The following is a 12,675-nucleotide window of genomic DNA, read 5'->3' on the forward strand; positions in this document are numbered from 1 at the left end:
TCCAGGAGTTGACATTTGTTGTTGGCTTGGTGGAATCTAATTATAGAATATATACCATCAGTTTGGAGAATCTGCCCTGTTTTCTGACAGCGTGGCACTCACAGTGAGCCAGTCCAATGTGACATATACAGTAAAAGCTTTGTTATCTGGCATGTTGAGGGGATGGTGGCAGGGGGAGGGGGGGTGCTGGTTAATCAAAAATTCCAGTTAACTAAGAGTTAACAATGAAGGGAGGGAGTTGGGGCATGGGAGGGCTTTCGGGGTGCTGGATCCAGGTAGCACTCACTTTGGGCGGCTCCCCGCAAGCAGCGACATGTCCCTGCTGCTCGTAGGCAGAGGTGCGGCCAGGCGGCTCTGCGTGCAGCCTCTACCTGCAGGCACCGCCCCCGCAGCTCCCATTAGCCACAGTTCCCAGCCAGTGGGAACTGCAGAATCAGCGCTCGGGGCAGGGCAGGAGCAGTGCCAACCAGACTTTTAATAGATATCAGAAATAATGGTTTCTAGAGCTTTCCCGTTGGTAAAGTGCCAGATACCACAGGTTTTACTGTACATAAAGAGACCAGTAATTATTTCTAACAATTTTGTGGCCTGCCATCTAATATATAAAATAAGTGATTATAACTACTGTTATACTGAGAGGTACTGGTGACTGCACAGATCTCAAGCCTCGTTAAGATCGGGTGTGAGCACACTGTTCAATTAACGTAACTATCAAGAAAAGTTAATCACAAGCCCCCCACCAAAGGCAAAAGGGGTTTTGAATCTGCCCAGGAGTTTTGGACCCAGTGGGTGGAAGGGTTTTGCTGAGTACATCTACACTGCAATTTTATAGCCCCACAGCTGGAGCCCCACAAGCCCAAGTCAGCTGACATAGGCCAGCTGTGGGTGTTTTATTGCAGTGTAGACATACCTAAGAGCGGGCACAGACTAGCAGATACTGTTTTTTTAGTAGTTTTGAAAGAGATGCTCATTCCTTTCTTTTTATGCTTCCTGTACCCAGTCTACCTCCCCACCTTTGCCTCAGTAGTATTCGTTGGTGGATTGTTAGTGACGCGTAATGATGCACTGGGAAGCACATAATGAATAAAAGGGAATTATTGCCAAACCACAAATGAGAATGGCAGGCCAAAGATACTTATTGTTCCATAAAGATAAATATGGAATAGTCTAGATCCAGTGTCTTTTAGCCACAATGGTTTAGAAAAAATAAACAGCCCTTCATTCAGCTTATCAAATCAAGCTGAAGAAATATTTCTTGGGTTTTTGCCATGAAACAGCATGATGGGTTTACTTTTGTTCTAAAAAAAATAAAATAAATAAAAAACATGGGGGAAGGTGCTAGAGGGCATGTAAGTGTTCATCTGTGTTTGAAGAAAGCTCTCCAATCACAAAGCTTAATCCATATCTGTCAACTTTACACAGCAGAATTATTTTTTGTGTTACCTTACTATTCACCAAGTATTTGGACAATGTTGGAAAGTATTTACTAATCCAATTATAGCACTAATTGTGGAAAAGGTGGGTCAAGAGCAAGAGAACTGTCATGGATTTGATGGCCTAACTCTTCCACTGTAATACTAATACTTTCCACTTCTCTAGCACCTTCCAACCTAGGATTTCAAAGTATTTCACAAGTATTGATGATTTAAGTCTCACAACATCCCTGTGCATAGATAAGTAGTAGTATTCTCATTTTACACATGGGGAAACTTGGGCACAGACAGCTTGTGAATGACCCAAGGTCACACACCAAAGGCCTGAGTCTTCACTAATATTTATTGTAGGGAATACAGTAATGCCTCACTTAATGTCGACCCGGTTAATGTTGTTTTGTTGTTACGTTGCCGATCAATTAGAGAACATGCCCATTTAAAGTTGCGCAATTCTCCCTTATAATGTTTGGCAGCCGCCTGCTTTGTCCACTGCTTGCAGAAAGAGCAGCCCATTGGAGCTAGGTGGTGGGGGCTTAGAACCAGGGTGGGCCTGCAGTCCCCCTATCAGCTCCCGTAAGTTCCAGCAGGCTATCAATTGCTGGGCAGTTCAGCTGTCCCTCCCCCCCACTGCCCTGTGCTGCTCCTGCCCTCCGCAGTGTAGCTGCTCCTACAAGCATGTTTGTAGAAATTTTGGTGGTGCCCAGAACCCAGGGCCGGCTTTAGGCCTATTCCACCAATTCCCCCAAATCGGGCCCCGCGCCTAAGAGGGCCCTGCGCCCAGTGAGAATCCCTTCCCTGGCTGGAGGCACCTTTTTAAATTTTACTCACCTGGCGGCGCTCCGGGTCTTCAGCGGCACTTTGGTGGCGGGTCCTTCACTTGCTCTGGGTCTTCAGTGGCACTTCGATGTTGGGTCCGTCAGTGCCGCTGAAGACCTGGAGCGAGTGAAGCAGGGCCGGCTCCAGACCCCAGCGCGCCAAGCGCACGCGTGGGGCGGCATTTTAACTGGAGGGCAGCAGGCGGGTCCGGCGGATCTTCCGCAGTTATGCCTGCGGGAGGTCCAATGGAGCCGCGGGACGACCGGACCTCCCGCAGGCATGACTGCAGCGGGTGCACTGGTCCCGCGGCTCGTGTGGACCTCCCGCAGGCATGACTGCGGAAGCTCCACCGTAGGCGCGGGACCAGCGGCACGTCTGCGGGAGGTCCCGCGGAGGCGCGGGACTGGCGCCCGGCAGCACGAGCGGCGCAGCGCGCCGCCCTGCTTGGGGCGGCAGAATTCGTAGAGCCGCCCCTGGAGTGAAGGACCCGCCGCCGAAGTGCTGCTGAAGACTCGGAGCACCGCCCGGTGAGTACAAGCCCCACGTGTTTTTTTACATGGTTTTTTTTTTAGTCATCCCTGCCGGGGCCCCGTCGAAACTATTTGAATTGGGCCCCACACTTCCTAAAGCTGGCCCTGCCAGAACCCGCCCCTGCCCAAACTCTGCCCCCCCAAACTCCAACCCCCCACCTGCCGAAGGCTCTGGGAGGGAGTTTTGGTGAGGGAGGAGGTCTGGAGTGCAGGCCCTAGGCTGGGGCAGGGGATTGGGGTGCAGGGTGCCGGCTCTGGGAGGGAGTTTGGGGATGAGAGGGGTGCAGAGGGATGGGGTGCAGGGGTGAGGGCTGTAGGGAGTGGCTGCAGATAAGGGGTTTGGAGTGTGGGAGGGGTTCAGGGCAAGAGTAGGGGTGTAGGGGGTGAGGGCTCTGTCTGGGGCTGGCAATGGGGGGGTTTTGGGTGTGGGAAGGGCTCAGGGCGAGAGTAGGAGTGTGGGGGATGAAGGCTCTGACTGGGACTGGGGATAAGGTGGTTGGGGTGCTGGAGGGGCTCAGGGCTCGGGCAGAAGGTTGAGGGTGAGGTAGGGGGGTGAAAGCTCTGACTGGGGGTGTGGGCTCTGGGGTGGGGCAGGGCTGGGGATGAGTTTGGGGTGCAGGCAGGCTGCTCCAGGACAGGGGCCAGAGAGGAAGACTCCCCCCAGCCCTTTCCCTGCCAGCAGCAGCAAGCTCTGGGGGAGGAGCCCCCCTTTCCTGCCCCCCCCAGCAGCACACTCACCCCCACCACTGTCACTGCATGTGCTTCTAGGGCCTCTCTCAGGTCCAGGAATCTCCCTCGCCTCCCCCGTGGTGGGTGCCGGGGGGTGCTGCATGCGCCTCCTCTCCTGCTGTTGCCCCTGACTGTAGCCTCACTGGGGGTGGGGGATGGGGCTGCCTCCTTGCCCAGCAAGGGGCAGGAGCAGTGACTGCAGGTGGTGGTGGTGGTGGTGGGGCTGTGCTGCTGGAGGGGCCTGCCGGAAAGTGGAGGGGTTTGAGGGGAAAGACAGGCTCAGAGTCAGTCTGCCCTGGCAGTGGGAAGGGGGGCACCAGGACCCTGCGGCAGCAGTTGCTGCAGGGAAGCAGCATGGAGGAGACAAAGACAGAGATGTTCTGCTCTGGGGCACGGGAAGGCGAGTGGGGGGAGGGGGCAGCAAGCCGGGGACGCAGGACACTTGGTGGGGGGGATGCAGGTGGGGCTGGGGGGTGCCCTGGCCCCAAATTTTGGTGGAGCTGGGCCCCTGGCTCTGAATATTGCTGGTGCCCGAGCACCATGTGGGTATGGAACTCACCGCTTATGCTCCTGGGAGCCTCCTGCTTGCTGGGCGGGGGGGGGGGGAAGAGGGGTACTAATGTCAGGGTGTCCCCCTGCTCCTGCCCCCCACTCCTCTACCTCATCTCCACAGAGCGGGGGTTGGGGGAGAACACAACAGGGCTCAGGATGGAGGGAGCTTGCTGGCAGCAGCTGCTCTCTCAACTTGCTGATCTACTTAAAAAGGCAATGTACTTAAAGTGGGGTCAGCGTCCTTAAAGGGGCAATGCACATCCCTCTCTCACGCGCACACACACAGTGTGTGTCTGTCCCTTCCCCTCTCTCTCACGGTGCTGTCTCCTCCCTCCATTCGTGCTGCCTTGTAGAGTGCGAGGCTACCTTAACAACATGTTAACCCTTGAGGGCTCAGCCGAATGCTAGTTCATCATTTAGCAGTGAGGCATTCCCTGGGAAATATCCCACCCTCTGACTCCTCCATCTCAACCAAGCTTCACAATCATCATGGCTGTGTACAGTATTAAATTCTTTGTTTAAAACTTACAGGGTCTCTCTCTCCATGTATATGTGTGTGTGTGTGTGTGTGTGTGTGTGTGTATATATATATATATACAAAATAATAGTCTTTTGTCTGGTGAAAAAAATGTCCCTGGAACCTAACCTCCCCCCACCCCCCTTACTTAATTCTTATGCGGAAATTGGATTCGCTTAACATTGTTTCACTTAAAGTAGCATTTTTCAGGAACATAACTACAATGTTAAGCGAGGAGTTACTGTTACAGTAGAGCTATATAATTCTCTATTTCATTATTTGAGGTAAGTGGTGTGAGGGCTCACTGTAGCAGCGGGCAGAGCTCTACTATACAGAATAGAGTTTTGTCTAATTATGGACTGAGGGTCACTGATTCCATGAGGTATTTCTGCTAAACACTGATGGAAAGATATATCCCTGGGTCAAGATCACAGAATTTGGCCCATCATCTTGGTAGCTATATGTATTACATTTCTTAACTGCTATTCTACTCTGCAAACTGAGGCTCTGCCCCTTGAGAATTACTCCCTGTGTAAAAGAGCCTTTGCCTGGCAGGGAGCTGCCCACACGCCATCCCACCTCACTGTCCCCATTCAGAAGATAGGCATGAGGAGACATAGCAAAAGTTTGTGTGCTCCAAATAATCTGGTCTGGCAGAGCAGTCCTAAATTATAACAACTTTCCATAGCTACTTAGGAGCAGCCTGTGGGGCTTCTCTCAGTAATGGTGCCCAAGTCTGTAAAAATAGCACAGTGGGGGTTCCGTGTTTATTTTATCTCAGTAATTTCATATCCAATCACCTCAGTTTCCAATTAAGAAGATATTTTTCTAACTGCCAGCCCTCCAAAATCACTGTGGGATCTGAAAGTCAAATAAGTCCCTTCTTTCTCATGCATCAGCCATTTAGCAATAGAATCCTCTAATCCAAATTCTGTTTCCACTCCCACCTGTGCAAACAGAGTATCTTCCAATCATGCCCCAAGTGACAGCTGTGCAGCCTTATTGTTTACAGATTGAACCCCCAGTTATACCTGTGCAACTCCATTAGTCTTCCGTGAGGTTGCGCAGGTGTGACTGAGGCCATTATTTAACCTTCATACTTTTCCTTACTGTTGGTGATGTATGAGGAGACAGTGAAGCAGGATTTCTTTGAGTTTGCTAGGCTGGCAGTTAGATAAACCCTTCTTTTTACCTGTAAACTGAGGAAAATTTCATATCGAATCACTGATGCAATAAACTCAGGGTCTAACTGATTGTCACATAGGATTGAGAAAGAATTTTCCCCGAGGTCAGATTGGGGGGAGACTTTGTTTTTTTCCCCACCTTTCTCTGCCACATGGGGCGCAGGTTGCTTGCTGGCATTATGGTTTGCTGGCATAATCTCACCTTCAATCCCTGCACACAACTTCTATTGATGTCAGTGGGAGTGTCACATATAGACCAAAGGTGAAAATGTGTATAAAAGAAAAATAGTGACTTTTCTTGTAAAATATTTACTTAAATAAAGCCAACTAAAATAAAGTTCTAACAAATTGCATGCCATATGTATGCAGACATTAAAAGATAATACAGTAGAGCCTCAATTATGAACACCAGAGTTACGAACTGACCAGTCAACCATACACCTCGTTTGTAACCAGAAGTACACAATCAGGAGGCAGCAGAGATTAAAAAAAAAAAAAAAGTAAACACAGTACAGGAATGTGTTAATGTAAGCTACTGTAAAAATAAAGGGAAAGCAGCATTTTTCTTCTGCATAGTAAAGTTTCAAAGCGGTATTAAGTCAATGTGCAGTTGTAAACTTTTGAAAGCACCACCATAATGTTCTGTTCAGAGTTATGAACATTTCAGAGTTACGAACAACCTCCTTCCGTGAGGTGTTCGTAACTCTGAGGTTCTACTTTATGTCTGAGAGAACTTCTCTAATATATTTAATTTGGTGATTGTTCTATTATGCTATCTGCTCTCAGTAGAGCTCAGAATGGTAATAAAAAGGTAGCCCTAATGCATGGCATCTGTTCTATCTTCATTTCAAACCAATATGACATTCTCTATGAATTCCTTGTTTTTTATCCCTTCTAGTGCTGCCTTCCCATGATAAGTGACTAGTATCAGCCACGTAATATTATTTTTAATCTCGAGAGGGTGTTAATAATAGGTAATATGGCTTAAGTAGCCCTTGAGGGTACATCTACAATGCAAAAGAAAAAACCCCAAAAAACCCAAACCCCAAAACCTCAGAAGTAGCGAGTCTCAGAGCCTGAGGCTCATGCTATGGGGATAAAAATAGCAGTGTAGACATTAACACGTGGGCTGAAGCCATGGGTTTGAAACCTGGCATGAAGGTGGTTTCAGAGCCTGGGCTCCACATCCAAGTGGGAATGTCTATTTTTTTTTTAGCTCTATAGTGCAAGCCCAAGTCAGTTGACCCAGGCTCTGAGACTTGCTGCCTTCAATTTTTTTTCTTGTGGACATATCTTAGACAGCTGTACTACAGAACTACTAAATGCTGCATATTGCCATGCTTGATGGCTAGTAATAATAATAATTGGAGATATACCAATCTCCTAGAACTGGAAGGGACCTTGAAAGGTCATCGAGTCCAGCCCCCTGCCTTCACTAGCAGGACCAAGTACTGATTTTTGCCCCAGATCCCTAAGTGGCCCCCTCAAGGATTGAACTCACAACCCTGGGTTTAGCAGGCCAATCTCATTCTCTGTTTTTAAGGGGGAAACTACATCTTTTTCTCCCACTCTGTCCCTCAGAAATATTCCTCCAGTCTATTGCATTTCAATGGGATTAAAGGCACACGGCTATCAATTACTACAACTACTCAAAAGCTTTCAAATAATGACATCTATTATTTTTACCAATACCATAAATTATGACTAATTGACATAGTACTTATAACCAGGTGGGGAGAAAATAGGAGGATGTCAGAGGTGTCAGTGGGGAAAAGACATTCAGGGTTTTTTTACATCTGTGAAGATTCATGGTTATATCCTTACCCAGGGAGACAAGGCCCACATTCTGCATCATTCTCTGTATCACCAGGTGTCATGACAGTGGCTCGAAAAAATCCCTCACAATCTTTGTGACGCCTGCATATCTGGTAACCTCCTTTAGAAAACTTTTCAGACGGGCAAGGAACGCAGCCGTAGTCTTCATCTTTGGTGCCATAGCCACAAGTCTATAACAACAGACAGACACTGTATGATAGAACTGCACTTGGTGCTACCATGTAGGAAAAGAGAGCACTCTAGTCTGGCCCCATGGCTTTGTAGTGCTATGGAATACCAAATAGGAGAGCCAAGTCTGTGGTTCAGTCTCTTACTATCTGTACTGATAAGGCTGAAGAATGATGAGGAGACGGCATGATGTGATTTTTAGAAAGGGAAAGAGGAGAGACTTCTGTTTTTCTCAAAAGCAGCCCCCTTTAGCCACTTATATTATATTCCTGACACAGGGCAGGTGCAATCCATTAGGCGACCTAGGCGGTCGCCTAGGCCACTAGCATTTGGGGGGTGGCATTTCGGGTCCTTTGGCGGCGACCGCAGCGGCCAGATCTTCAGCCGCCCTGGTCGGTGGCGGCATTTAGGCGGAGGGACCTGAGGCAGGGGGGTGCGGGGAGGGCCACCTGCAGCAAGTAAGGGGGGCGCGGCACACAGGGGAACAGCTCCCCACCCCAGCTCACCTCTGCTCCGCCTCCTCCCCTGAGCACGCCGCCCCGCTCTGCCTCTCTCCCTCCCAGGCTTGCGGTGCCGAACAGCTGATTGGCGCTGCAAGCCTGGGAGGCGGGAGAAGTGGAGCGGCGACGTCATGCTTGGGGAGGAGGCGGAGCAGAGGTGAGTTGGGGTGGGAAGCTGCCACAGGGGTGGGCGCCTTAGTGCGGGGGGGGGGTGCAAGGTGGAAGTTTCGCCTAGAGCGCGAAACATCCTTGCACCTGCCCTGTCCTGACAGACTCAGAAGTGAGTTTCATTCACTCCTCAACTGGAAAGATGGTGACTATACATTAGGGCAGGGGTAGTTGATAGATGGACTGGGGGCAAAATCCAGACTGCCAAAAACTTTTGAATGGACCCCAAAATCTTTTTACTTACTTACTATCATTGGGTTTTGTTTATTATTTTATCTGGAGACTAGATCTTAACTAGATCTCGGAGGGATAGCTCAGTGGTTTGAGCATTGGCCTGCTAAACCCAGGGTTGTGAGTTCAATTCTTGAGGAGGCCACTTGGGGATCTGGGGCAAAAATTGGTCCTGCTAGTGGGGGCTGGACTAGATGACCTTTGAAGGTCCCTTCCAGTTCTAGGAGATTGGTATATCTCCTATTTTTATCATTTATTATTATTATACCTTGACCAAGAAATGTGGACCTTGTAAAAAACAATTGACTACCCTTGCATTAGGCAGTTGAAGATTAGGGATTAAAGCAGAAAAATGTGGGTGAAGCATTATCGTTCCAGAAGGAATATCAGAGATCTCTTAATTGGTGGGGAGGAAAGAGGCTCTGAGTGCTTCTCTTATGGCAATGTTTGCATGATACTCAGTAACCCCCTAACTCTGATTTCCCAGATGAGCATTCAGTTTAGATTAAATAAAACATCATTGGTGTTCTGAACTAAAACCAACTGGTTATTACAAACATATTTATTCAGGAATAGCAACTGTGCAAAACTTACAATTGGAAAGTTAGCTTATTAAAAAGGTTTTCAGTAATTAATTTTTTTAATATGCAAATTATCTGCTATAAATTAAATAGCTATTTGGGAACTGTAATTTAAAATGTTGCAGAGGTTTCCAAGTTTCTTTAATGCCAAAGTATTGTAGCAGGAAAGCAAAATTAAATTGTCTGTGTGTGGGGTCAGCAAGCACTCCATGCTTTTCATCACACAAAATCTCCAATGTTAATGTCAGATTTTTAAATTGCTGATTAGCTGAAATACGGGAACCAAGATGAGACTACTGGCAAAATTGTGTGTATGTGTATAATTTTTTTACATAAGAACTGTTTCAAAGTATTACTTTTAAGAAACTATTTGTGGGCTGTGGTTTACAGGCACATAAAAGAGTAAGACCTCAATCCAGCAAAGCATTTAAGCACATGAGTAGTCATACAGGCTTAAAGTTAAGCATGTGCTGAAATACTTCTTGGATTGGGTCTGAGTTTCTTTCCTTTCTCTCTACAATACAAATATAATAAAATCATGTTAGAAATCATGTCTATCTTTAAAAAAACGAATAATACTTTTTAAAGAACCAAGAATCCTTTGCACTTGTACAGCATCTTTTATCCAAGGATTTCAAGGGGCACAGCAGTCTGCTGAGCATCATAAATTTGGTACGATCAGTAGTAGATATCTGAGATCCAGAACCACTTCTGTTTAGCGGTGCACAGAGACACTAAACTGCATTTTCATAACTTATACCCAATGTAAAAACAATCCATTATGAACAATATATTTAATTTTTGTAGGCTATTTTTTCCTATTTCAGCCTCGGGTGTGGCATTTCACAATAAGATTGAGACTCCGAATTTACCATATAAGGCTCTTCTCCTGGCTTGCACTGGGGACAATCATGGCACATTCCAGTGGTCTGGTTATAGTATTCATTTTCACCGCAGTTAGAATACTCAGCATTAGCAGAGTACACCAGCGACACCTGTCACGAAAGGTTAAACATTTAAAATATTTAATGTAATCAGCCAGTTTTCCTATTACAGACATGTTATCCTTGCCAAACAGCCAGGGTTTGGAAGGCTGACGGATTGACTTTTAGTGCAAAACATCCTTAATGCTACTGCCTGGAAGTGAAGATAGAATGAATTATGGGTGTTTTAAAACACGCATTCTGGTAAAATGGCTGGTGCCCTAAAACTGCGGAGTTGATCCAGTTTACTAGTACATAAGCACTGAGGCCCCAGTTCAGTGAAGCATTTAAGCACATGCTTAGGTCCTGTTGCAGTCAATGGGACTAAAGCATGGGACTAAAGTTAAACACATGCTTTATGCTTTGCTGAATGGGCTGCTAAATTGGGACAGGAACCTGTCATTTCAATTGTTTGTAGAAGTGCTATGTTAATTTACTGACGTTAAAAGCAAACACCCTCTCCCCCCAGGACAGCTATCTTCGCAAGTTTGTTGTACCTTAGGCAATTAAATACCTACCACCAGAAAAGGGAACACATGCGTCCATTTATGTTCACCCAGATGAGCCATATCTTCTTGATACTTTACCTGAAAAGATATGATCAGTCATTATAATGTACACATTCATAAATATTCTTAATGTTTTTCTCTTTGGGTTTGTATTCTGTCCTCTCCCTCATTTTACTCTTCAAAGTAAAGGCTGCTTCATTCACAACTTGGGAGTTGGTTTTGAGAGCTGCTGTGAAGATGAGCAGTTCTAGTCTGCTGTCAAAGTATGAACATTTTATAATTAAAACCAAAGCGATGCCTGAAGTTATATAAAGCTCAAAAGAGACACACCCATGAAAAAAATCTAAATATTACTTTAAAAGTGAAGCCCTTTCCTCTTCTTGAGAGCAGACTGTCGTTATGTAACCCATACGCTTTGTACCGCAGCATTAAACTTTGTTTCTCCCGGGGAGGGGAAGAGAAACCGTGGGTAGGGGACTTGGATCTTAGTGGGATACTCTGTGACTTTGAACATATGCAGAGAGCAGGGCAGGGTCACTCAGTTAGAAAAGACCCTCAAACTTCCAGAACAGGGTACAGAAGTTACCAGACATGCCTCGTAGCTATTCTGAGGCTATATAGGAAGTTTTCATTGTGGGCAACCCACCTTGAGAGTTCATTTCTTCATTACCCTCTGAGAGTTGAGCCCACCAAAGAGCAAAACTGTGTGTGTGTGAGGGGGTGCAGAATATTGTAAATAGAATATTTACAAACAGCCCCATGGACTCTGATCAGTGCAGGACCAAGAATTGGGTCTATTGTGAGGGCTGGGTCGCAATCCCTATAGCACTTTGGAGACAGGCTATAGACTTCCGTTTCACTACCAGCTGAGAAAACCAGTCGGCTATTAAGCCAAGGGCTGGGATGCTGCAAGCTGTCGAGCACTGGCTTGCTTTCTGACTGGGTTCTGAAGTGAAAGGGCTGAGATGCTGCCATTTCGCAAGCTCTGATGGGTCCAAATGACACACACACTCTATGGGCACACTATAAATACTGAGAAGTCGTCTCTGCAAGACAATCAGAGGAGAATGTGTTATGATGTGTGTGCTAAAGAATAGAAAATTGTATGCTGAAGCCTTATACTGGAATGTGAGTAACAGAAACTGAAGAGTGGAAAGTCTATACAAGGAACAGCTGTAGATTTACTGTCTAATAGCTTGTGTTTAAAAGTTATTCATAGTATTCCAAATACTATTACAATATTTCATACTATATATGATGTGTTTTGTGTGCATTAAATGTTTGTTTTACTAAGAAAATGTATTTTGCTCTGTCTTTGAAATTGACTGAGAATTGTGAACATCTGTTTATGCAGGTTTTACATACAATAGCCTTGGGATTTAACTCTGTGTAATGCTTTTTGAAAGGTCCCCAAAAGACACAACTTTGGCCTATGTTTCAGGTAAGCAGGAAGAATGGGAGTGTACAGTTATACAGATTATTGCCTGAGTTTTCTTCACCCCCTGTTACAATTGCATAACGGAGCCTAATTCTACAGTCCTTACTAAGATCTACTGAAGTTAGGGCAGGAGGGCAGATTGTGAGCACCATTACACCTGCAGTTTAACTGACCTTTTAAGGATTACCCCTTCACAGGAACCAGGAATAATGTCCCGGGGGCATAGAATTGACCTCAGTGGATACTGCTGAGTGCTCAGCACTTTTGACAAATAAGCCATAGCTTTAGGAGCCTACCTTTAGGTATTAGGTAGAATGACAGTAGTTTAAAAGAATTCATCACAATCTTTGTGACAGCTGCATCTCTGGTAACTTCTTTTAGAAATATTTGCAGATGAAAAATGTTAGGCTCTTTTTTAAAATACTGGCTATAGAGTCTGAACATAATTTTTCATAAGCAATTCTGAAGGGGCGCTAATGCTATTTATTAATTTTTGCAGT

At 46.2% G+C, this 12,675-nt stretch overlaps 1 protein-coding gene across 1 annotated transcript in view; it reads right to left on the reverse strand.

Annotated features, from left to right (window-relative positions):
• EDAR (ectodysplasin A receptor) overlaps nt 1–12,675 on the reverse strand; it is a 99,651-nt gene that overhangs the window by 28,758 nt on the left and 58,218 nt on the right. The window contains exons 2-4 of the mRNA XM_044984914.1: nt 10,747–10,815; nt 10,118–10,240; nt 7,586–7,767 (exon numbers count right to left, since the gene is read on the reverse strand). Coding sequence (XP_044840849.1) covers nt 7,586–7,767; nt 10,118–10,240; nt 10,747–10,815 — 374 coding nt within the window. The remainder of the gene's footprint in view (nt 1–7,585; nt 7,768–10,117; nt 10,241–10,746; nt 10,816–12,675) is intronic.

Source organism: Mauremys mutica, chromosome 1, assembly GCF_020497125.1.
Source record: "Mauremys mutica isolate MM-2020 ecotype Southern chromosome 1, ASM2049712v1, whole genome shotgun sequence".
In the NCBI taxonomy this organism is placed as follows: Eukaryota; Metazoa; Chordata; order Testudines; family Geoemydidae; genus Mauremys; species Mauremys mutica.